Genomic DNA, 25138 nt, shown 5'->3' on the forward strand with positions numbered 1-25138 from the left:
AACAGGGTGGCAGTCAGTGTTCAGTGTGTAGTTTATAGAATCTATTTTGATCTAAACAAAAGACAATATTCCTGTATGAAGTTTGATATTAGTTTATTTATAAGTACACTTAGGTTGAAGGTCATTGCTTTATATTGCAAATTCCTGTCGATTTTTCTTCAAGGTGGACATAATATTACAAGATAGAACCTGAGTTTCAACATTGGGCCTTGCATAATACGAATGGTTATGACTAGCTTCGAACAAGCATGCAGATAGCAGAGCTTGGTAGTTCCAGTGAGTAGGCCTAATGCTAATGCTGTTTTTTAATCAGAAACCTTCCCCCTCAAAATGTGATACATTCTTGTTGAAAGAAAACAGACAAACATAATGTTACTATTATTACACTTAGTGTTTCTATTACTCGATTCTCCTAAATATTAAGATCTTTCAAACACTAATTCCTGCAGTATAGTCAATTAGCAGTGGCTACCGCACAAAAAGGGACACTCATAAAACAAAGTTTTGTAGTCTGCCAAACTCCCTCTCTTTCAGCATGTGTACTATCCCTATCAATAAAGAAAAAATCACACCCGTGTGAACTGAGTGGTGTAAGGTCTTATATAGACTGATCAGCTGTGGTCTGACGTAATGAAATCACACCCGTGTGAACTGGGTGACCATAGCAACCATGCTCATGTTTTGGTACGAACAGACAGACAGACAGACAGACACGTAAACTAACAAAGCCAGTTGTAGGAGTGGTTTACACCACTCAAAAATACAAAGCAGATTAGACTGTGTACTCTCCTTAAAAAAAAATATATATATATATATATATATGTAGGTGTAGGTCTGAAACAGGAGCCATACCTCGAGACCTAGAACATCAAACACTTGCACCTAACCTCTCCACCACCAAACAATTGCTTACCCTACCCAACACTATTGCTAAGTACGCTTACAACCACTGGGATTCATGTAAATGTGATAAGATACTCTGGGTATGCTTGTATATCAGAGAAAACAACAAACATTGTTGGCGTGGCTACATTGTCGGTGACACTGTCAAAAAGGTCTGCAGTGTTCCCAGTGCTTCTTTGAGGAGGTATGATCATGCCAGCTGCTCCTTGTGCGAAGTCTCCAACCAGAACCCTGGCTAGGTACATGCGACGCTTCCCACTCTTGTCAGGCTTGGCATAGCTACCTGCTGAGTACTTGGGGTCCACAGCGAAGTAAGAGCCATTGCCATACACTGCGGCTGAAGAAATAACAAGAAAGTACCATACATTTATGTTAAATTATTTATATTTTGTATTATTATAACTATACAAATCACACCTGTGTGAAGTGAGGGGCACTGTAATCATCGTACATCATCATCAAGAATGGTGGTCCCTTATTGGCCAAGTGTTCCCACCGACATACCGATTTGCTCAGACAGGCAGAATGCTGCGTCGGCCAGATTCCCGGAAAACTTGCCCCAGCGGCATTCTGCCGCGTGGGTGGAGCTTCATTTCCATCCACCAGCTGTCTAAAAACCCGGAAGAGACGCCGACAGACAGCTTCTTTTGGCCGCGCATGGAAGCTTAGGTGTGCCCAGAGTGAGAGACGGGTGTAAGCACACTTGGACTTCCATGCGCGGCAAAAAGCGCTTGTGGCAGGCGTCTCTTCCTGGTTTTTAGACAGCTGGTGGATGGAAATGAAGCTCCACCCACACGGCAGAATCTGGAGGGTGGAGCTTCATTTCCATCCACCAGCTGTCTAAAAACCAGAAAGAGACGCCTGCCACGAGCGGCTTTTGGCATCTTCGTGACGCACCAGTGTGCCTGCACTGACTGTAAGCACATATGGCCGTCAAGGCGCGGCAAAAGGCCGCTCGTGGCAGGAGTCTTCCTGGTTTTTAGACAGCTGGTGGATAGAAATGAAGCTCCACCCACGCGGCAAAATTCCACGTTGGCCAGAACACGGGAAACGCTCGCCCCCGCGTCAAGTGGAAGCCACGCACAAGCTTCATTTTCCATCCACCAGCTGTCTAAAAACCAGGAAGAGACGCCTGCCGCTTCGTGACGCTACAGTGTGCGTGCACTGACACAAGAAGCCCTATACATTCCCGCCGAAACAGGTGAATAGTGTCCGTGTGCTATAAAAATGTCTACCATTAACTAACAATTATGAGAAATTGAACCTAAATTTGTATCATTGGTGTAGTTGTATGATATTATTTTCAATGTGGCTACTTTCAAAGTAGCCTTGTCTGCAGCCCAGAAGCCTAATGTTATATGTCTCCTTTAATCCAGATGTTGGACCAACAACTGTCTCTGTGAAGGAAAAAGCAGAAAAGTACATCAGTATTGTTTACCATGTGCCCCTGCATAGCTGCGGTTGAAGCCCTGAGAGTTGATGAGATCAATGGACTTGGAGGCTGTTCCATGGAAGAGCAGCATCTCATTGTTCGTATGTTGGTTCTTCTCCTCCAGGCGCTTCTTCATCAGGTGGTAGCTCTGCCACAGTGTCTTGTTTTGGACACGTTCAATCTGTTAACACAATGGCTTTGTCTATATTAGTGTTTCTTAATGGGGGTGGTGCGTGCGTGCGTGCGTGCGTGCGTGCAGTGGGCATTCAGAGAACATAAAGGATTGCTGGGAAGTAATCATTTTGTGCTGAGGTGCTCTGAAGGTGCCAGATTAAATTTCTTTCAGAGTGCATTTCTTTTTTTATTTAGCTGTTGTTTAACAGTCAATAATAATAATAATAATAATAATAATAACTAGAACTGCACTCTGTCGAGTGCCTACTTGCGCACTAGTAGGCCATAAATGGCCTGCTAGTGCGCAAGCAGAGCGTGCAAGTACTGGTATAACTGGCTCTCATGGTGACGTAATAAAGATATGTTTCAGTGTCGGGTGGATTAAAGGAAATGCCTCTATGTACTGTATATATGTATATGTAATTTGTAAGTTGATTAGCGGTATACTGTATACTGACTTGGTCGTAAACTGGGTCGTTTGATGCGTATGTCCCGTAGCAGCATATGACGTGATATACGTGAGATATGTACCAATGCCAGGGTATAACTGGCTCCCAATGGTGACGTAATTAAGATATGTTTCAGTGTCGGTATGTATATGTAATTTGTAAGTTGATTAGCGGTATACTGTGGTTACTTGGGTCGTTTGATGCGTATGTCCCGTAGCAGCATATGACGTGATGAAGATATGTACCAATGCCAGGGTATAACTGGTTTAACTGGCTCCCAATGGTGACGTAATAAAGATATGTTTCAGTGTTGGTATATATATGTAATTTGTAAGTTAATTAGCGGTATACTGTGGTTACTTGGGTCGTTTGATGCGTATGTCCCGTAGCAGCATATGAGGTGATGAAGATATGACGTGATTAAAGGACATGACTCTATGTATATATGTATATGTAATTTGTGAGTTGATTAGTGGTATACTGTGGTTACTCGGGTCGTTTGATGCGTATGTCCCGTGGCAGCGTATGACGTAATGATTACTTGTGCTTGATATGGCAGTGGTGTCAGATTACATACATGTATACATAGGGGCATTACCTTTAATCCACCCGACACTGAAACATATCATCATTACGTCACCATCGACAACCAATTATACCCTGGCATTGGTACATATCTTCATCACGTCATATGCTGGTACGGGACATGCTGCTACGGGACATACGCATCGTAGCACCTGACGAAAAACATTACTTGCACGCTCTGCGTGCACAAGTAATTGCGAACGCAGTGATTGCGAACGCAGTGATTGCGAACGCAGTGAGCATTTACTATGAGACCCAGCAGATCACGTCTGTGTGTCTGTCTGTGTGTCACGCTGTAACACCACCCGCCCACCACCAGAGGGCGCAGCTGTATCACACACAAAAACACACACACACACACACACATGCACGCACGCACACACACACACGCACGCACGCACACACACACACACACAAAAAACTTAACTTAAAAAAAAACTTAACTTAAAAAAAAACTTAACTTAAAAAAAAAACTTAAAAAGGAAAAACGCACACACAAAAAACTTAACTTAAAAAAAAAACTTAACTTAAAAAAAAACTTAACTTAAAAAAAAAACTTAAAAACGAAAAACGCACACACACAAAAAACTTAACTTAAAAAAAAACTTAACTTAAAAAAAAACTTAACTTAAAAAAAAAACTTAAAAAGGAAAAACGCACACACAAAAAACTTAACTTAAAAAAAACTTAACTTAAAAAAAAACTTAACTTAAAAAAAAAACTTAAAAAGGAAAAACGCACACACACACAAAAAACTTAACTTAAAAAAAAACTTAACTTAAAAAAAACCTTAAAAAGTACGTAATTTATTCTAATTGTTGTTATTGCAATTTACGAGCTGCGTTCGCTTCCCGCGTTTGCGCGTCTTACTTGTAATAATACAATGACATCCCTGTCCTATTTTATGGATATAAAATTCTGCATGTAGGTTGGACTAACGGGATGTCGGACTTATGACATCCTGTTAGTCCGACCTACATGGCCGGTTAAGACTGATATGAGGTTAGGGGACTTACATGTCCAGTTAAGACTGAGGCATGACCTGAGGTTAGGGTTAGGATTTGAGATAGTGTTAGTAATGGGTCGGACTAACGGGAGGTCAAAACTCAGAACAATGACATGTTACCGCCTACCTACTTACTTGCCTACCTACTTGCCTGTTGCTCTGCTCTGCCTGCTTACCACCTTTCCCTCCTCATTCCAAATTTGTTTGAATAAACACCCTTGAACTTTAGAACTTTGTATGTCTGCAATTTCTGCATATGGGTCCGCCAGTTCTTGGTACCGTGACACATATTTTGCAAACGTGTTGAATTTGTGTGAGTATTGCAATAACACAGTTTGATGTTTTAATCATTAGTAACATATGATGTGAACATACGCTGCTGATGTTTATGCTGAGTCCAGTCTTTGTGCATTCTCTCTCCACGTCACTGTATTCCTTGGACCCCTGTTTTACAGGAACCATAAGTGGTGAGCCTTTCATGTCTTCCCAATTTGCAGGCGTCTCATCTGCAAAAATGTGTTCAATAGTTTAGTTTAAGTATTGGAATCTGAATGTACCAGTACATGTTTAACAAGAATTGGAATATTATTCATGAAGTCCTGGGCAGCTCATTCTACATAAGTACTGTGCTATTGGATACAAAAATGTGTGTATAAATGGAGAAAGAAACGTGCCCAGAATGGCATCCTGTCATGAGTCAATAACATGGTCATTCTGTGTGTTTTTGTTTTTCTGCCCCAATGCAACCACAACTCTAAGCCCAGGGTGTGAAAACAAGCGTGTTGTTAAGCATTACACAATTTAAACTATTACAATATTATATTTACTTACCTTTCTGCTCTTTACGGATTAATTCAATGTGTCCCTGCCCTTGGATTTTAGTAGCTTTCATTTGCTGCACATCAGCAGTATAGCCTTGGTGGTTAATTTTTATTTTCACGCTTTGCTTGCGAGCTCGTGCGTCCTCAAGGTCATAGTTGGTCAATATGTCGAAGGCTGTTGGCCCAGTGAGCTGGTCTTGGTATTGCCACTTAACCAGTTCACTTGCCATGATGGCTTTCTGTCTGCGGTTTTCTGTCCTCTCTGCATTCCGGATCAGGTCCCTGACAAAATGGCCAACATACTCAATTTAAAGAATATTTAACAAGAAAATACACATTTTCTTTTACAAAATTTAAATTCTAGAAACGTTCTGAGAAAAAGCTGAATTCCAGAGTGATTTGGAGATTGTATAAGAGTACAATTTGTATGTAAATGTAAATAATATTATACAGATCAACATCAGAAAGCAGTTTTTACACTTTCTAAATATCTTCTATTGCTTTGGATGTCAAATGGTCCAAATGTCCAAATGGTCCATTCTTGGTAATGAGTTTGAAACCCTGAAGAAGGCCTGCGTGCCGAAACGTGTTCGTTTCTCTAGGTGGACTGCTGCTGCATGTGATTTCATGAAATAAAGAACCTCAAACTTTATTAAGAGAGTGTGGATATTCTCTTTTTCCATTCTTGGTAATAACATGTTGATATGGGGGAAAATAAAAGGAAATACAGTAGGTGCGGTTCCATTAAGCCTTTGCGAAAAAAGGAAGCGTATGTTCATTAAGTCGAAAAAAGAAAAGCGAATTGTCTGTGTTTCCAGTAAACTGATAAAATGCGCATATGAAATAAGTTCATGAAATATGCAGTAGGTGGCATTGTTTTGCCAGTAAAGTGAGGCTCATGTAAAGTAGTCCTAACCCATGTTCACACCATTGATTTTATGCGCTTTGTGCGTGCTCTCAGTTTAACGGACGGGACCCCATATACTGCGCTGTAATCGCTGTCGGTCAGCTGGTCAGCGGCTGACCGACCGTCAGCCAGTCTACAGCAGCTCGCCAGCGGGCATCTGCTGCTTTCACAGTATTGACGACACCTACAGTCAAAGAACGTACAAAGAACGATTTGTTGTGTAATGCTTGTCTTAATATATTCGGAGCACATGTAGCCTATATGTCACGGGATTCGATTTGGAGCATACTGGTCGTTTAAACTGTAAATTGATTGATTGCAGCTGCAAACAGTTGTGAATAACTTGTTTCATCGGCTATAGCCTAGCCTACACGTTTAGGTTGCTTATCGGAGCGCCCCGATCAACTCGGGAGGATTCAGACTTCATATGGGATCTTTGAACACACTACACAGTTATTAATCGGACAGGTCGGGTAGTAGTATCACTCCCTCTTCCCTCTCTAGCCAGTGGCCACCCTCCCATGCACCGTTCACTCCACTGCCTCCCCATCGTTTTTTTAATTTATTTTCCAACTGTTCAAAAGCGATATAATGCGAGTTCAATGCTTTCTAATTAAAAACCTTTTCCACAAGTGTTTCCATACACTATTTGCCTTTTTTCAAAAATCCGCCATCTTCAAGCGAAAAAGTGTTTTTGCGAAAAATAGACTTATTCGCATTTTGAGGTGTTTCCATCCAGGAGATTTTGCGAAAGAGCCTTAGGGCCCTATTATGCGTGTCTTAAGTACCAGGTCATATTACTTAACTTAAGACCTGGAGGCGTGATCAACGCCATTTGGCTATTCTGAGTGGCCAAACAGCATTGACCACGCCTCCAGGTCTTAAGTTAAGTAATATGACCTGGTACTTAAGACACGCATAATAGGGCCCTTAATGCGCAAAAAAACGGCTTTATGGAAACACACCTAGTGACTGCTTAATGTATTTCCTTTTTTCCCCCCTTGTTTCTTTTCACGCACAGACACACAGACACACAGACACACACACACACACACACACACACACGGTTGGGTGAGGAAGGGGGCACATTCAGACCTAACAAAGTATTTCTAAAAAGGCAAAAATAAATCATGTTCTTTCAAAAACCTTAAAAAAAACACGATTTGTCATGGCTTTTCAAAAAGATAATAATAATAGCAGATCTTGTAGATATGTTGAACAGACAAAGTAGAGCTAAATGGGTTAAATAGGTAAGTGTTGTTCTGACCTTATAGCTGACTCTGCTGAGTGGACGTCCCTGGTAAGCCCCTCCAGCTGAATGCAGGCATCCTCGTCCTTGCTCTGCGCCCTCTCCAGATGGATACTGACGGTCAACTTCCTCTGCATGGCACTGAGCTGGTCCATATCCGCTTTTGATAGATGACTTATGAAGGAGTCAGTGATGGTTCTCTTGTCCTGCTCAGCAACTATCAGCTCCTCAATCTTCTTCTTAGCCAGGCCCAGAGCCTACAGGTGGGGGTTAGGATATACTTATGAAATCACAGGAAGTCAACTGAGATCCTCCTTCACCTTCACACTCACAAGCAGGAGCTGCCCGGTACGATCAGTTGCTAAATGGTCTGCATTTCTATGCAGGCTGCAGTGTTTTTTACCTGGGAGCTTTCAGCACACAGGTGAAATACTGCAGGCTCAAACTCCTCTCGTTCCAACGTCAAGCTGTTGCTGGTGGCACTCTCCTCATTGGGTCCCAGAAAGAACGAAGTAACTTTATCTGACATAAGAGAAAGAACAACATAAGAACTGACATAAGAACAACACATTGTTGTGTTGGCGATCAGTCCAGTGGTTTGCAAGATTAGCTCTGCAAACACAGGCACACAGATCTTTCTAACGCCTTTCTCATATGAACACTGGAAATTTTCCATGTAGATTGATCTCTATAAATTGAGACGTTTGTGTTTTGTTTCGCATATGAGCCATTGATCATGGAAGTTTGTTCAGTGAATATTTACATCTCAAACGCTAATAAAAAGCAGAATGAATAAACTGGTACAGCGGTTTCAGCCAAATTGGACATTGCCAGCATAAAGTCTGTTGCAATCGTACTGAGCCTACATACAGCCCATCCGTTTAAAGTCTGGTAAACGTCCATAATACCGTGACCGTGTGAAAGTGATTTAGGATGCATGTCCACACGTCCTCTCAAATAAAACCGTGGGGTGCCTCAGACGTGTGGACAAGTCTTTAGGTCTTTTTTAATTATATAAAACGGGATCGCTGATCGCTAGCCTTTATTCGGAAAAATTGCCTGGCAAAAAAAAAGTGTTAACCTCAGCTAACCTCCTAGGCTCCAGAGCCTTGCCGTAATAATAACAGATCTTGTGTGACATACCCACGATCTTCGTCAAGATGTTCTTCTCCTCTACATCCTGACCTTCTCTCCTCCTCATGCTGTTGTGGAATTCCTTCGTCATGGCTGGCTGGAACACCAGGATCTTCACACTGTGGACATAACGCTGGTGCTTCTTCCTCACAAACTCCACCACAGCCTCTATCATGGCCTCTGCCACAGCCGTGGGATTGGCACCTCCCTGACCTAATAAAGACACACAGATGGACAAACTAACAAATATGGATGACTGATGAACAGGCAGATCTGACACACTGAACACATTTTGAACAATGAGAGAATCAGGATCCTTGCTAGAGAATTGGTGAATCTAGGCATGCATGTTGAGAAGCCCCAACATTTCAAGTTTGGCTGTGGCCAACTTGACTCTCACAATTATGGATTTCATTTGGACCAAACTGTCACCTGAGCAAAGTTGGATACAGTGATTAACTGCTACATATGAGGTCACAAACTGTCACTAAACAAGGTGTGGAGAGCAGTAATGAATGGAGCAGCAATGCTCACATATTCAACCTCATTCATGAACATTTCATGGTATATTATATTGTATTATAAAATGTGTTTGTTTGTTTTACATCACCATTACATCACCTAATCAACATGAGTTAGACTTTAATATATTAGTGCCCCTCACTTCACACAGGTGTGATTTTTAACTAAAAACAAACATTAAATCTGTATATAGGCGCCCCTCAATAATGTAATTGGAATGCATAATGTGGTAATTATGTCACTCACATCAACGTAACAGTGTTGAGCAATACACAGACCTGTTCCAAGGGCAGGGAAGGCGACGGAGATGAATTTCTGTTCTTCACAGGACTTCAGCACACGGAAGACCACATCTTTGATCTTGCTAGGGTCACTCTGCCCTATGATATGAAGAATGTGTCGACTAGGGAGAAGTCCTGCTGATGTCAGTATCTGGTTATCAGGAGAATTAACTGCAGAAAGGCCGAAAGTTAATGGAAAACACAATGATAAACAGAAGCTATTTTCAGAAAGATATTACATAATTGATAAACACATCTATATACTGTGTCTATATGGATTTACTGTAGATATATTGTATCATTTTACAATGGCATTTCCAGTGTCTGAAACATATGGGTGTACGAGAGCACTGATAAACTACAGTACTTGTATGGTTCACATAATAAACCTGTGTGTGAAGTGAGGGTTGCTCTTATCATCATACATGATATACATCACATTCCGTGCTCAGCCAAATCAAATCATCACAATGTCAATCCAGCCAATTTGCTCCTTCACTTTTGTCTTCAATGTTTGTGTTTACAGAAACACGGAAAGCTCCCTCAAAAATAAAACATCCTCAAATTAAAACATACCAAATGCTGAGCATTCCAACTCCACTTGCAATCCAGCGCCGTCTAAAATGGCCTTGGAAACACCTAGATCAAAATGACAAAATATTGACCTTTTGAAACAAGCAACTAATATTGTGCGACAGAAACTCACCTTCCTCTATTCCTTGATACAAGCCATACATCAAGACAACAACAGTATATTGACTAGAGTAGAATACTGTCTGTATAGTGAGAGAGAGTTAGGGGGAACTCTCTCTCACCATGAGTTTAATGGTTAAAGGTCATAGTCACCTGTTTTGAGGTTGAAATCCTTATTGGAGGAGTTGATGATAACATCACTGGTGTCCTTGGTGATGTCTCCAGACGAGATCTCTAAGTTTAGCTGACCCATCTTCATCTGGTACACGCCGAGAGAGGGGGATGACACCTGGCTGAAGGATGCTGGGACACACACACACACACACACACACACACACACACACACACACACACACACACACACACACACACACACACACACACACACACACACACACACACACACACACACACACACACACACACACACACACACACACACACACACACACACACACACACACACACACACACAGGAGAAGAGAGTCAGGCTTAAGGGTACAGGTTCAATTAGCTGAGAAGAAACCGATTGAGGAGTAGCAATTATTTACCATCAACTAGTGTCAAAGAGCATTTGTGTAAGGCAGTATAACTACAATTGTTCCAATAAATAAATTCATACATGCAAAGAAAACCTTCCAGTGATGAATAGAGGTCAAATGTAGATAGTATTAGCTGAGTGGTTAGACCTCCACCTCTAGGCACAGACCTGTCATGTGTAGGTCCAAAATGTGCTAAACCCTTCAACAAATCCTCATCAACAAAGAAAGAAAAGATATACAAAGTGATATGAAAATAATTGTTTTCAGGTGGAAAATCATACCAGTGGTCTGCTGGGATTGGACAGCAGAGTGAGAGGGTGATGGCCGGTCAAAGGAATGTGCTCCCTGATGATTTCCCTGCTTCTGACCTTTGAACTCCCTGGTAAAACTCTGATAAACAAGAACAGGACAATAATAAAAACTGACACGTTCTGGAAAGGTGGCAATGCTAGAATGGTCATTTCTTTTAAATGACCAGCATACACTGTATATAAAGACAAAACAAGTGTGGGTCCGTCTCATTGTATGATACGTAATGTCTCCATTAGTGTTGATTTCGTCGACTAAAACTAAGACGAAAAATGTTCGTCGACTACCTTTTTTCACTGACAAAGACAGTGAAAACTAAATGAAAACTAAAACTAAGACTAAATATACTGACAATTTCGTCAACAAATAAAAACTAGACTAAAATCTTAGGAAGGGACTAGTCGACAAGAGATCCAGTATAAGTCATTTTACACTTGGTTGCATGCTGAAAATAGCCGATCTACAAGCTCACAACGCGTCACAGTGCGACACGTTGTGAGCTTGTAGATCGGCTATTTTCAGCAAGTGTAAAATCAGTCATTACGACGGCATCAAGGCCCGCCAAAGCACATTTTAGTCGACAAAATCAACTGTACATTTAGTCGACTAAAACTAGACTAACACTAAGAAATTCCAGGTGACTAAAATGTGACTAAAACTAAATTAAAACTATTCAAGAGACTATGACTAAAACTAAAATCAAAACTTGCTGCCAAAAACAACACTGGTCTCCATAGCTCTTGTATACACACATGCATGTTTTTAGTCCACTGTATACTTGTGCAATATGGCAATATGACAATATGCACAGTCAAATTATTAGAATGAATTTGTATTCAATCGATGATTGAATGAAACTGATGTTAAATCAATTTCGATGAATGGCAGTGTTTCATTTTGTTTCCTTTGTTAAATTTGGGCCAATGAAGCCGTTTAAAAAAGAATAATATAAAACTACTTGAACCAAACTTTCTTTGACTTGAGTTGAACTAAAGGCCAAACCCATTAAAACCGGGAAAGCATCTGTGTCATGTTAGATTTTACCGTTGGCTATTCAGAAATAGCAGATATACAAGCTCACAGCGAGCATATACATCTGCTATTTTTGAAAAATCTTAGAACTACTGATTTAGAAGGCCTTTGTAGACTCGGCCTCGGGTCTTAATGGGTTACGTCACGTGTATTGACAAAGCATAAATTAGGCCTATGATGAACTAACTGAATTGAAATGGAACTCACTTCCACAGTCTGTGTGTCACTAGGGTGCAGCACCACAGCCACCTCTCTCAGATACTGGGGGTTTCTGCTCTGGCTGAAGATGTGAATCTCCTCCAGCAGGGTTCTAGACACCAGAGACTTAGGGAAACGCATGTTACCGGTGCCAATCGCTGGGAAAGACACCGACGCCATTCTGAGCCTCTCTGCCTCTTCAAGGCAACATCTGATGATGGATTTCAATTTCTGGAACAAAACGACAGCATAAATATTATTGAATGCAGTTGTAGAATGACAATTTTTGCATACACAGGTTTATGAAAACATATCATAATATTATGATGTTATTTATCATTAAGATTCATATGTAATCTAATCAAAGGAGAAAAGTGGGGAAAATGGTTGATGTAAGCAACTGTAGGAAAGCAAGGTCAGTTATTATTATTATTACCCTTATTCATTTCAAAAGTATTTCAAGTTTACTGAACTGTACAGGAATGAATGGGTAGAATATTGGCATTGTAACTAAATATTTCTTTTGAGGTCACAGGTTATACTGTGTGTATCTTGTGTTCCTTTAATACAGATTTTCTCCTTTTTTTCTTTTCTTTTTTGTGCTTTGGGCATTACTCCAACAATTTATCATTAGGTACAAATAAAGTTTGACTTCATCTGGGATTCTATCCATTAGGTTAACCAATGAATTGGACCCCTAACCCTGAGTGCAAGTTCCCCAGACCTTCTTCCTATAACTACACCATTCACCTCCTCTGCCTGTCCGGCCCCGTTGTCCCAGCCGGGGCAGATGGTATGGAAGACCTTTTGACACTTCAGGCTAAATCCAGCTGTTACAATGACATCAAGAACAGGGGCTGTCATGGCTTCTTGATTGACTGCAGACTGGAGCCTCGGGCCGGCTGTCTCCAAAATCGCTTTGGAAACGGCTCCTAAGTCCAGGTTTAGGTTTTCAGAGATGGTGTTGACAATGACATCAGTCTGGGAACCAAGTGTGATAGAAAATGTTCATCAATAATAAAACGGTGCCGCCATAGTCCCCTCGCCCCCTCCAAACTAACCTCAAGTCACCAGGCTTTCCACCTCCAGTATCACAGCTATTTTATATTTGCACATAATGTCTATAAATCTCTTCTCCGAAAATAGCCGATCTGCAGCCTGTGAGTTTGTAGATGAGCTATTTTCGGAGAACAGATATAAATTCATCCGGATGTCTTACCAATCTGGAAAGACATCCGGATGATCTACATTATTGTTACTATAATGGTGTAGTGTAGAATAGATTAGTATATAGGCTAAATATCTAAGATCGGCAGCACGCAGTCACCGCTGTCTGTCCGTCCCTCTCACAGGCAGGTCTCTCCTGCGCAGTGCACAGCACGCATGGACCTCGTCAAAGTGCTTCGTCTTCTTGGGTGGAAATTAAACATTCTGAAGGTGCTATCCATGCTTCAACTTGCTCTCTAAATTATATTCTTTGCAAGCAAGCAGCCAAAATGTAACGGCAAAGCCTTTGTGTAACTTCAAAACGGCTTTGCATTGAGAGACCCCAGGTAGGATAAACACATCATTTACTGTCCATATTCCTCTATAAACAGCCTGTTCTAATTCCTCTTTTTATACTTTTGTATAGTAGCCTATGTGCAATTTCTCTTGTTAACTAGCTGCAGATTAGGCAAAATGTTTAGCGCTGTCTTTTCATGCACAAGGCAGCAGGTGGAATCAATGAGCAATTATCTGACGTTCAGCGGTGTTGCGCACCAAATATATTCAATCTCCAAAGTCACAATGCATCGTGCCGCGTTGCGAGCTTTAAGATCTGCAAACTACCGGTATATGAATCTCATGATTACAGTATGTATACTTTGTAGCCTACTTCTGGCAGAATAGGGTACTTATGAGAATATTAGTAGGCCTATGTAAAATCATTCAAATTGTATTTGAATGATTTGTAATGAAAAGAAAGAAAAACATCAGCTACAGTTGATTATGCCCAGTAGCCTAAGCCGACTGAATGATTATTAGGCCACAATGCCACATATGCATTTTACAGGCCATGCATAATATAGCCTACACTACTACAGCTTTCTCTGGGTGTCCGGAGCGCCCCGCCGCTCTCGTCTGGACGACATGTGTAATTAACATAACCGCAATGTGGATGCTCGAAACTTTGATGCCGGCTACAAACTTATGCGAGTAACAGCCCAAGCCGTTCTCGTGTGGAAAGGGTCTTATTTGACTACGCCTCACTTATAGAATTTCCACATTCCAGTTTTAGGGTTAGGTAGGTACAAAGTCAGTTGTCAAAAAGGTCCAGTGCACAGGATATATTCTATAATTAAATATGCACACTTACAGCCTGATCCTGGATGTTTCCCTTTCTGAGACAAATCTTCAGTCCTTCTTGTGTGTGTTTGGTTTCAAGGTCTCTTTCATGGTCTAGTCTCCTATACCTGTTACAAATCACAAAAGAACAATGAACCCTAGGGAACCTATTCTGGGCACGTCATTATAGGCGAAACATTTGACAAACATAGGGGCAGATTCGCCATAAATAGCAAATCTACAGTACTGACTACCAAGTCACAACATATAGTGACGTGTTGTGAGCTTGTATGTTGGCTAATTTCAAAGCCCAGAATTGATGTAGAGAGAGAATGCTGCCAGGAAACGAGAATAGTACTTAGTAGTTACTACTACTGTATTTATTACCACGCATATTACTCATAGCAGTAGTGCAATTATAACACTAACGAGAAGTATAGGACAAAGCAGACAAGCCTTTTCTTTACCCTCTGTCTTCCCCACCAAACCGAAGGTGTCCTCTGGGGGTAGGAGCTCCTCTGGGTCCATGCTGGCCCTCTTTCCCTCCAGATGCTCCTTGTTCTCTCCCCCTGCCCCGGTGTCCACTACCTGTCAGATTCCTGGACCCTGATTGTCCTCTGGCTCCCCACTGTCCTTGTCCATGATGCGCACTGGGAGAAGAAATGTGAACAAAAGTAAAAATGTGCTGCAGAACTGTAGTAGCATAGTAGTTATTTTTTCTACCATACATATAGTATTATTTTGAGGATACATTGTTCAGCCTTTTCAAAAAATGTTGCAGCCTCTAAACTTTGTTCAAGACCAAAGCAAAGAAACAAACACATTTTTATTATAATAACATCCTGTTTAATTGCCATTACAACGACAACCAGGCAGTGTGCATGTCCTCCAGAAGATTGTAAATTCATTCACTTTATTTATACCTTGAATATCCAGCTTGTCTGGTGCTTCCCTGTCGCGGTAGAGTCATCTTTGGCTGGAGGTCTATGAACTTATTGTTAACAGCCTTGGCTAGAGCCCTCACAGTCTGGTCATTGTTGTCCGTCAGGTGGATCTCAGTCAGCAAACCGGGATCTTTCTCAGTATTGCAGTATTCCCATACAGCCTGAGCGATAGTTTCAGCACAAAGCTCAAGAGGAAAGCCAAACACCCCAGAACTCACTGCCGGCAAGGCAATAGTAGAGCAGTTAATCAGCACCGCCTGCCTCAAGCTCTCCTGAATGGCCAGGTTTAGCCGTGACACTGCCGTCTTCCTGTCTGAATCAGAGAACCGAGGGCCGACAGCATGAACTACATACTTGCATGGCAGGTTGCATGAATCTGTCACAATGGCATCCCCAGGTCGCAGACGTCCATTCCTGGCAATGTAGTCATCGCAGAGTTTCTGGAGTTGTGGCCCAGCGACCTTGAGCAGCGCCAGAGCTACACCTCCGATGTGCTTCAAGTCCTCGTTGGCAGCATTGACTACAGCATCCACCTTGAAGCTACAGATATCAGTCCGTGAGACTGAGACCAGGAGTCCCGAGGCAGTCTGAACTTCACAGTAGATCGATCCTCCAACCCCGCCTTCATCCTCATAGTTGTCTTCATCTTCATCATCCTCTTCCTTGTCCTGCTGAAGCACCACCACACAGTCAGCGTCTCTGATTAACGTAAGGAACTTGCTCTCTTGAGACAGGAAGTACTTCTTAGCCCCAGGCTTGTCCACTGTGTGTGCATCGGTGAAGAGAGCCGCCACCAAACTTTGTAGGGAGGTCTTGTATTTCTGGACATGGAGACGTGCACCAGAAATGTTGATTCTTGGCCGGCTGGGATCAAAATGGACCCTTACTTCATTTGCCAAAGCAAAACTGGTCCATTCTTGTTTTTTTCTCTCCTGGATGAACAGGACCACAGCATTGGACTTGACGCGGATGGTTTCTTCAACTTGTGAGTAATTTACAATAAATTCCTCTAGGATGCGGGCGACCTCTTTGACTGGGTTGAGGAAGCCGGACACTGTTATTGTGCCTCTTCCTTCTGGGTGGAGATTTATAAGCACCGCTTTCGTCTTTGAGGTGTTGTAGGTTTCCACCAGCTTTAAGTTCAACTCATTCCACTCAGGCATTCTTAGTACCTTCTCATCCTGCACATGCAGAGACTGCATTGAAAACGCAGTCCTCATCTTCCGCTCTGCATCGATCAGAGCATTCTCAGAACTTCCTGTGAGAAGAACCCTGCTTCCGTCCGTGCTGTAAATGGCACAGGTTCCCTGAGATGTGAATAAGTTCTGTGACATTTCCATGGCATCAACTGACTTGAAGAAGTCTAGGAGACATGGGTCCACATCATCCAGGGGTTTCTTACACATTCTGACCTCTCTCTCCAAGATCCAACACTTCACTTTAGAGACCTCTGCTTCAAGGCCCGAAATGGTCAGTTTCTTGGTGGGATCTTGATAGGATAGGTGCAACTCCTGAGAGATATCTGACACCGCTTTTAGCAACCCTTCCTGCTGTAGGATATAGTATTTGGGCGGGCACATGTCCATTGCCTCTGATACGCTGTGTTGCTGCCTCTCTATCTGCCGCACAGCATTGAGGATGATATCCTCTACAGGACCTCGGATCCGGTTCACATCTTCTGCCTGCCCTGCCACAGTCAGCATCCCTTTTGGTGCATCCAACACCAGCACTGCGTCTTCTCTCACTACTGAACGGATATCTTTCTCCATCATCTTCCAAGCAGGGATATTCACTACACAGTCAAAAGCAGTGTATTGACTCAAGAGCTTTCTGAAGGCCTCTGAAGCATTGTTCTTCCACTCATCCACCTGTCTTTCCGTCAGACCCTTTTGCTTCAATAGACTTGGCAGAGGACTGAGCTTTGCCTCAGGGCTTTCTAATTCCACATTGCAGAAGTAAGGGCACATTTGTTGGTTGATGTCTTTTAGCTGTTTCTTCATGAGGAGGAATTTCCAGACAGGGGGGTGGACACTCTCTGTGAAAGGTTCAGGCATCTTCCATGTTGGTCTGTCTTTGCCATACAGGGCAGTGCCCAGAGACTCATAGAAGGGGTACACCTTGACAGGGACCTTGCATATAATATGGTCTTCTATCTTGGAGATTGTCTCTGCAGCTGGAAAGGTAGTAATTGGAAAAGTATCAGGATAATTGAGTATAGGAAAGTGACAGTAGGTGTAGTGTATATTGAATCTGTTAATTTAATAGTTTATAGTTATAATACAATTACCAAATCATTAACATTTTAATTTTAATTTGGTGTAAATCAAATACATTATGTGCATACTTAATTGTGTACTGATAGCTTGTTATATATTTAGTATAATGGCTTGGTAACCATTAACCTTTTTCACCTTTAGGATCATTGAAGGTGACAACAGCTGCTTTTTCCTCAGTGATCATGCTGATGCTGACTGGTTGAGTCCAGTTCTTCTCAAAGTAGAGTTCCAAAATGTCTGCAAAATGAATTGAAAATTCAGGTTCATTTTACACCATTGATTGATTGATTGATTGAAGTATTTATTAACAGTTTGCAGAATTACATTACATTTCAAGCACAACTCCATACAAAACTGTGGACGACACCATAAAGCATTACACTTTTTTACAATAGGGTCCACCATTTTCAATTCATCAGAACATTTAGAGATACACTTCTATATAGCCAAAAACAGGAAATCGTCATAAGAGGTAAAAAGGGAAAAAATATATACAGTGAGGGAGGGATTCAGATTTTACGGGGGCCAGTTTTGAATTGCAGCCGTCCGTAGGTGCCCTTTGAGAGCGGTTTTGAAGGAGTCAAGGGATTCGCAATGTCTTAATGATTGTTGGTAGGGCATTCCACATTTTGGTGGCATAGGAGCAAACTTAATTTAGTCCCTTGTTTGTGCCGAATCTGGGTTGCACTCCCTCTGGTGTTGTGGGTGTTGACTTCGTTGATATTAAGGAAGTATTTAGACAGGTACATGTCTAAATATTAGTATACTAGTATTTAGACAGACCCATTGCAAGATGCTGTACTTTGTCGTCAACCCTAAGCCATTCCAGCCTGTCAAAGTGGGCTGGGGTGAGGTGGGTTCGGGGAGTGAGGCCAAGTAGTAGCCTGACCAGTTTGTTTTGGGAAGTCTGGAGCCTTGTTTTTGTGGCCTTTGAGGTGCTGTGGTACATAGAGGTGCATTATCAGTACAGGACACATTCATATCATTAACCACTGTGTAATAGTCAAGTCTCACAACTCTTGTTTTCACGTCACATGCTGGCTGAGTAACACAAACAAATCAATAAATACAACTCTTAAGAATATAGAGGCAAGATAGTAAGTCATTCAACCACTGTGTGCTGCCAGGCATTGACATTAGGTTTACACTAGCTCTGGTCCATAGCCTTACTGCTTCTGATTCTGCCCTGCAGTAAGGCTCTGCTACTTTCGCTTTTAAATCTCACATGGAACTCAGACCAGCCTCTCCTCTTTAGCGTAAATTAAAAGAACGTTTTTGCTACTCACCAAAACAAAGGCGGGTTGTGTCATTAGAAAGCCTACTTTCCTTAGTGGGAGCACTCTGAGCCCCCCACCACACGTATAAACGGTACTTTTTGGCCAAAAAGGGATTTTGTTTCGACCGGGGAAAAAAATACTTTTAGTTACTCCAATGCGCCCTCTACCGATATTGCCCAGAGAATTGCCTCATAGAGAATATTTTTCCTCTGGTGAAAAAAAATCCCTTTCTGGCCAAAAAGTACCGTTTATACGTGTGGTGGGGGGCTCAGAGTGCTTCCACTAAAGAAAGTAGGCTTTCTAATGACACAACCCGTCTTTGTATTGGTGAGTAGGTCAAACGTTCTTGAGATTTCCACTAAAGAAGAGAGGCTGGTCTGAGTTCCATGTGAGATTTAAAAGCGAAAGTAGCAGAGCCTTACTGCAGGGCAGAATCAGAAGCAGTAAGGCTATGGACCAGAGCTAGGTTTACACCAGGTAAATGTCTACAAATCAATAAAACATTTGAAGTATAGAGATGTGTACCTTTAATAACACCCGGTGTGAGGTTCTCCACTCGGACAGCCTGTGTTCTTTCCAGTTGCCTTGCAGCCAGCCCATACCTCTTGAACTTCTCATTTCCCATACTAGCTTGCATAAGTCTGTCCACAGCTAAAGAAAACGTCACTGTATCAGTATCATTCGACATCATACTGTCATGTTTCCTGCAGAATCTTTCACTAAATCCATTCATGCTATTACCTTTTCTTCCTCATACTATGCATACCATGGATTAGATATCATGACCTTTCAGAGAGAACAAATTCAACCCTAGTAATTCCATGACAAATGAGTAGCCACAAGGTGGCTTATATCATTCAAGTAAAGAAACAGGTGTAGTGTAGACTAAGGGCTAGATTTTCGTCCCTGCCGTTACCCGCAAGTCAGCTGCTGCCCGAAAACTACGAGTATAGGAGCTTGCTCTGTCCCTAAATGGTATTTTGGTCCAGCGTCACCCGCTATCTATTATGCCGACACCGGTATTTGCGCCTAGAGGTGTGGTCATGGGCAAATACCGGTTGGCACGCTTTCCCCTAAATTGCTATTTTGGTCACACACATTTGGAAAGGTGCATAGTGGAGTTATAAAGCACCCGTAAGCCGTATGCCAAATTAGTTTGGTATAGAGCAGCGTGCACCACGCACCTGCAGCACAAGTGAGACTTCAAGGCAGCAACGCATCACTCTTCCATGGGCTATGAGCATAGACCGTAAGGCTATGAAGCAATATAGCACTGGGCATAACGGGCAACGGATAAGGGATCCCTTAAAGGCAATGGCCTGTTGCACGGTGATTGGTTTCATTATTGTAATGCCCAAACCACACCTATGCATAATGTAAAGGGTAGCGGAGATGTTTTAGGGATTTAGACAGGTGACCAAAATAGCCACTTTAGTGCGGGAACGCCCCTTCTCCACTGCTAAATCCCAAAATAGTGCCTTTAGAATGCTCGAACGAAAATAGAGCCCTAAGTTTGTTCCTACCAGTGGGATTGTTGAGGGTCACCACAGCTTTCTTTGTCTCCCAGATGATCTCCAAACTAAAGCTCCCTTCATCAAGCCCAGAGACGGTTTCCACCAACATGGACAGCATGTCTATGTTCATGTCCTCAGGTATGTTTTCCAGAACCATGGCAGCACCATGTGCAGACTCTAACTCTGAGGTAAAGGGGAAAAAACATTATCAATTATTTTGCTTGGGGGCACGGTGGCACAGTCGGTAGTGCTGTCGCCTCACAGCTAGAAGATCCTGGGTTTGATTCCCGCTGGGGACGCTGTGGGTGCTGGCGGCGTGCTCTCTCCTCCGCGTCATCAGTGCCCATACCCAAGGCGGGGTTGGCGAAAGGGCCTTTCTGTGTGGAGTTTGCATGTTCTCCCCGTGTCCCCTAGGGCATGGGTTCCCAAACTGGGGTTTTCCAGACCTAGCTCAATTAGAGATAGTTAGGAACCAAATGGACCCATGCCCTAGGAGACCTAGCTCAATTAGAGATAGTTAGGAACCAAATGGACCCTTATGGGTCTGTAACTCAGAGTTAAATTAACAGTGGATTTACAATATAAATTGGGGTACCAGAGATAGAAATGCCATTAAATCGGGGGTCCGTAGCATAATGCGTGTGAAACTGGGTGTCCATGAAATTAATATGTTTTGGAATCACTGCGAGAGCCGTAAAAATCATCCCTTATCGGGGTCACTGGCATATGTTTTCAAATGGGGGGTCCGTGGCCTAATAAATGTTGATTTGGGGGTCCTTGACACGAAAAAGTTTGGGAACCACTGCCCTAGGGTAGATACCCTCACAAAAAACATGCAGTAATCCTCTAAACTGCCTCCCCCTGGCCAGCCGGGGCGCCTGATGGAAAGGGGAAAGTTTGGAATAACGTGTTCCTTCCACGCGCTACGTCCAACCAGGGAAACTCCCCCATCAGGTGTAAAGGAGCGACTTGGACACTCATGCATGAAGGAAGCATGAGTTCAAGTCCGTTGCTCTCCCCAGGTTGGCGGAGGGTGTGTAGAGCCCAGGATAACATTAGATAATTGACACAGGGGTGAAAATGGGTTACAAAATCGTGGGATAAAAACAAAATCCTCACCTCTAGAGCCTCTGAGTCCAGATCCGTCATCAGCATCAGCTGGATTGTTCACCAAATCTAACAGATATATTCATTCACCTCAGTTTAGTTCATTCAGATCTTGTATAAAGGGTGTCCAGCCATTATTCCGACCTCTCAATATTCCAAACTAAACAGACGTGATAATATGTTTATGGCCCTTTCATACTTTATTTATACACAAAAGCAATGATAGGGATGACATACAATAGATCCAAGGCACAAGCTGTGTTGTCACATACATGTACAGTACAATACATCTGGTGGCAACGTTGCAGGCATTAACACCCCGAACGCCTGGGGTTATTTAATCCATTAACATCCAAAACACTCTCGATGCGATCGACAACAACGGGAGGAATGATTCAGTCTAACGTGACTAGAGACGGGACCGCGATGGGCCGTCTAACACATAATCTTTTCTTAGAATTGGACGGAATGATTTAGATCAAGAGTTATTCACATTTAAGATTTTCGATCTCGTCGGCTAAAATCTATATATGTCTTGAGTGTACAGGTTTGATGAGGGCCCAGGGAGGACTGGGCTTAATTTTAGGGCCTGTTGAGAACTCTAGTTTTCGCCAGCTGCCGGGCGTGGCTGCACTAATAACTTTGGGGCGGGCCCGTCTAGAGTTTGAATAGACAGGTATAAGTCAAAAGGGAGACATCGAAGAGGAAATACGGGTAGGATCAACATATGGAATGTCAGCACAGGTCAGCTCCATATATGCAGATCTAGGTGATGATCCAGTCTTCTCCATGTATGGCTATCCAGGGTTTGATGAGGTCAGTATAGTGATCTTCATATATGGAGGCGTGACGTGTCACGAGGAAATTTTAGCTTATTCTAATGTAGAACTTTTTTAAAGCTATTTTGGGGGCTTTTCTGCCTTAGTTAATATTGATAGAATTGTATGTGCCTTAAACACTCATCCATCAGTGTCCCTACTGCAGTACTTAAAATGTTCAGATGTGAAACGCAAATATTTTTAAATGATCTTACCTGCAACATTGTCAACTTTTGGAGGGGTCTGGAGAGAAAAGGAGGACATTGTCATACACAATGACATCACTGTTTAAACACATATTGTATAATAGGCTAATAATAACAAATAAAATAACATATCTTAAACTCATTCAACACAAAAATACATAATATAATAATATTAATATTCAACAAAAATGTAAAAACATGTAGCAAGTTAAACAGTCCAATAGCCAGAAGGATATGGACAGCTGAAGCACAAACAACAATCTTTATAAGACACTGATGGCATTCAGTGTAGTGTAACAAAGGTCAGGGGTATAGTTTAGATAAATACGACTGGTGACTGGAATTCAAATAACCAAAAATCTTTTATAAACAACTAGCCTATCTAAATGAACTACATATTTGTGAAGGTCGAACCATGAACAAATACAGTTCAAAATATTTATTATGGGTGAAATTGAAATATCAAAAAGGGTCAGAAAATGAACATATTCATAAGATATTATTCAGAACAACAGGTTTCTGATATGTAGTTTGTTGTACAGTGTGGTTATATGATTCATTGAAACCATGGGCTATTATAAATGTGCTGTAAATGTCAGAAGACCTTTAGTCTCACACACAGTTACAAGTAACATAAGTGGATCACAATACATGTACCTGTCCCCCTGTGTTTTACGTGACAAATTTAAAGTAGACAACAACCGCAGCGCGCGCGCGCACGCACACGCACACACACACAGAGAGAGAGAGAGAGAACTATAGTTTATATACTCACTTGTTCTGAAAGCTTTTCAGTGTCATCCTTGGTCGCAGGTGACAGGTGCAACTTTACGCTTGCCTTCTCAATGTTAATTTCGTGATCATTCCTGGCAAGGACTCTCTTTTTTACTATAAAATAAATTGTATTAAACTCAAATACCCACGGTATATGTTACAGTTTAATAATAGTTATCTCGGAATAAAACCAGGCAATCTAGTGGTAGGCTAATAGAACATTTAAAAAACATTTTTAATTGAGCACAGTCAAGGCCCTTTCGAGGCCCTTGGTTAACTTTTCTGTATTGTTACCAACGTCCCAAATACAGAAAAGGTCCATGGGTCCCGAGAGTCAAAGCTCATGCACACACAGACAAGATATAAAGGTAGGCGTGTGATATGTCAGTGGACGGTATAAAAATAAAACATTTAAAACATAATAGTCACCCTCGTCGCATTTAAAGAACACCGTCGCTCTAGCGGAGTCATCACCGGCTGTCTCGACCCTACAGTCCCCTCCGTCCGACTTCTTTTTACTCTGAAAATAGATCTGAAGTTTGTTCTTGATCGCCTTGGCCTGAACAGATGCCCATTCGCCTTCCACCAACACTGCGTAAGGGTACTCGTCCATTGTTAAACTCTTTCATTCGACAGTAAAGCGAGTTTAAGTAAAGACGCAGAAGAGACTTTGAGCCAGAGCCCAGAAGTGGAGTGTTGGGTTTAACTTTCGTTTCTCCTCTTGAAGAGGAAAGGTTTCGTTCCCGCACCTATACTATTTAGACCGGGATCCATTCGCTTTGCAGGTTGCTGATCCGGCCCAGAGCCATATGGCTCTGATCCGGCCTAGCCTGATTGTTAGACTCTCCTCCAGCTGCGCTCAGTCGAGTGGGCGGGGTCTATGGGCTGGAAACCAGGCTACATCCGGCCTGGTTTTAGAGCGGATGTAGTCTCGCGTTACCAGGCAACTATTATATTATATAATAGATGTATGATGTATGATGTATGATGAAGCGTTTGGAAATCGCGGAGGCAACAGTATGGTAACGCGAGACTAGAGAGGGCTTGCACCTAGGCTACGCTTGCACCTTTGCACGCATCACGCCCATAGAGTATATAAAGGAGATCACGCCGCATCGCCAGAGGAGTGGGCGGGCTCTAGACTAGACCGGATCTTAGCAGCACGGTGCAGTAAATAGAAACCATGCTCCTGTGCCTCCTTCCATACTTTCATTGTGAAGCCTATTAAATGTAATGCCATGTGATGTATTTTGATATTATTATTATTATTATTATTATTATTATTATTATTATTATTATTATTATTATTATTATTTTAGCTCGCCTCTGGTCCATATTAATGTTTTGTGACATGACCTTCTTGCAGCGAAGCCTTTTTTTAAGTATTTTATTCATCCTTGAGTTAATCATTCTTTTAACCTGGAAGCACGTCTCTGCTTCTCTTTATCTCAACCCTATGGTATGGGTATTCAAAGTGTACTGTGCAACATTATATTATATTCTCTGGGTGAATAAGTTCCATGGTCACAATTAAGTCACAACTCACAACAATAGCACAAACCGTCAGTCTTGAGTGGTTCACACATTATTTGGCAGACCTATCATGCCAGCAAAGTCACTAAGAGGATGATGAACCTTTTCTTGAATTTATTTTGACGAA

At 42.1% G+C, this 25138-nt stretch overlaps 1 protein-coding gene across 2 annotated transcripts; it reads right to left on the minus strand.

Moving 5' to 3' along the window:
* Positions 1-567: 567 nt before the first annotated feature.
* On the minus strand, positions 568-24184 carry LOC306933990 (protein mono-ADP-ribosyltransferase PARP14-like). Of its 2 annotated transcripts, none has more exons than XM_079516379.1 (23): positions 23908-24184; positions 23480-23592; positions 22714-22741; positions 21693-21749; positions 20583-20756; positions 19585-19710; positions 17918-18019; positions 15486-17679; positions 15030-15212; positions 14594-14690; positions 12988-13218; positions 12247-12468; positions 10980-11088; positions 10310-10459; positions 10040-10102; positions 9461-9634; positions 8670-8873; positions 7930-8048; positions 7545-7783; positions 5381-5652; positions 4925-5055; positions 2342-2516; positions 568-1240 (listed from the first exon to the last, which is right to left on the minus strand). In XM_079516379.1, the coding sequence occupies exons 1-23, from the start codon at positions 24089-24091 to the stop codon at positions 957-959; spliced, it is 5631 nt and encodes a 1876-aa protein (XP_079372505.1). In that variant the 5' UTR covers positions 24092-24184; the 3' UTR covers positions 568-956. The 2 variants fall into 2 exon arrangements, with proteins under 2 accessions (XP_079372505.1, XP_079372506.1); XM_079516380.1 differs by having other exon boundaries at positions 23480-23582; positions 23897-24084.
* Positions 24185-25138: the final 954 nt, after the last annotated feature.

The sequence above is a fragment of the Electrona antarctica genome, assembly GCF_951216825.1.
Source record: "Electrona antarctica genome assembly, chromosome: 12".
Classification (NCBI taxonomy): Eukaryota; Metazoa; Chordata; class Actinopteri; order Myctophiformes; family Myctophidae; genus Electrona; species Electrona antarctica.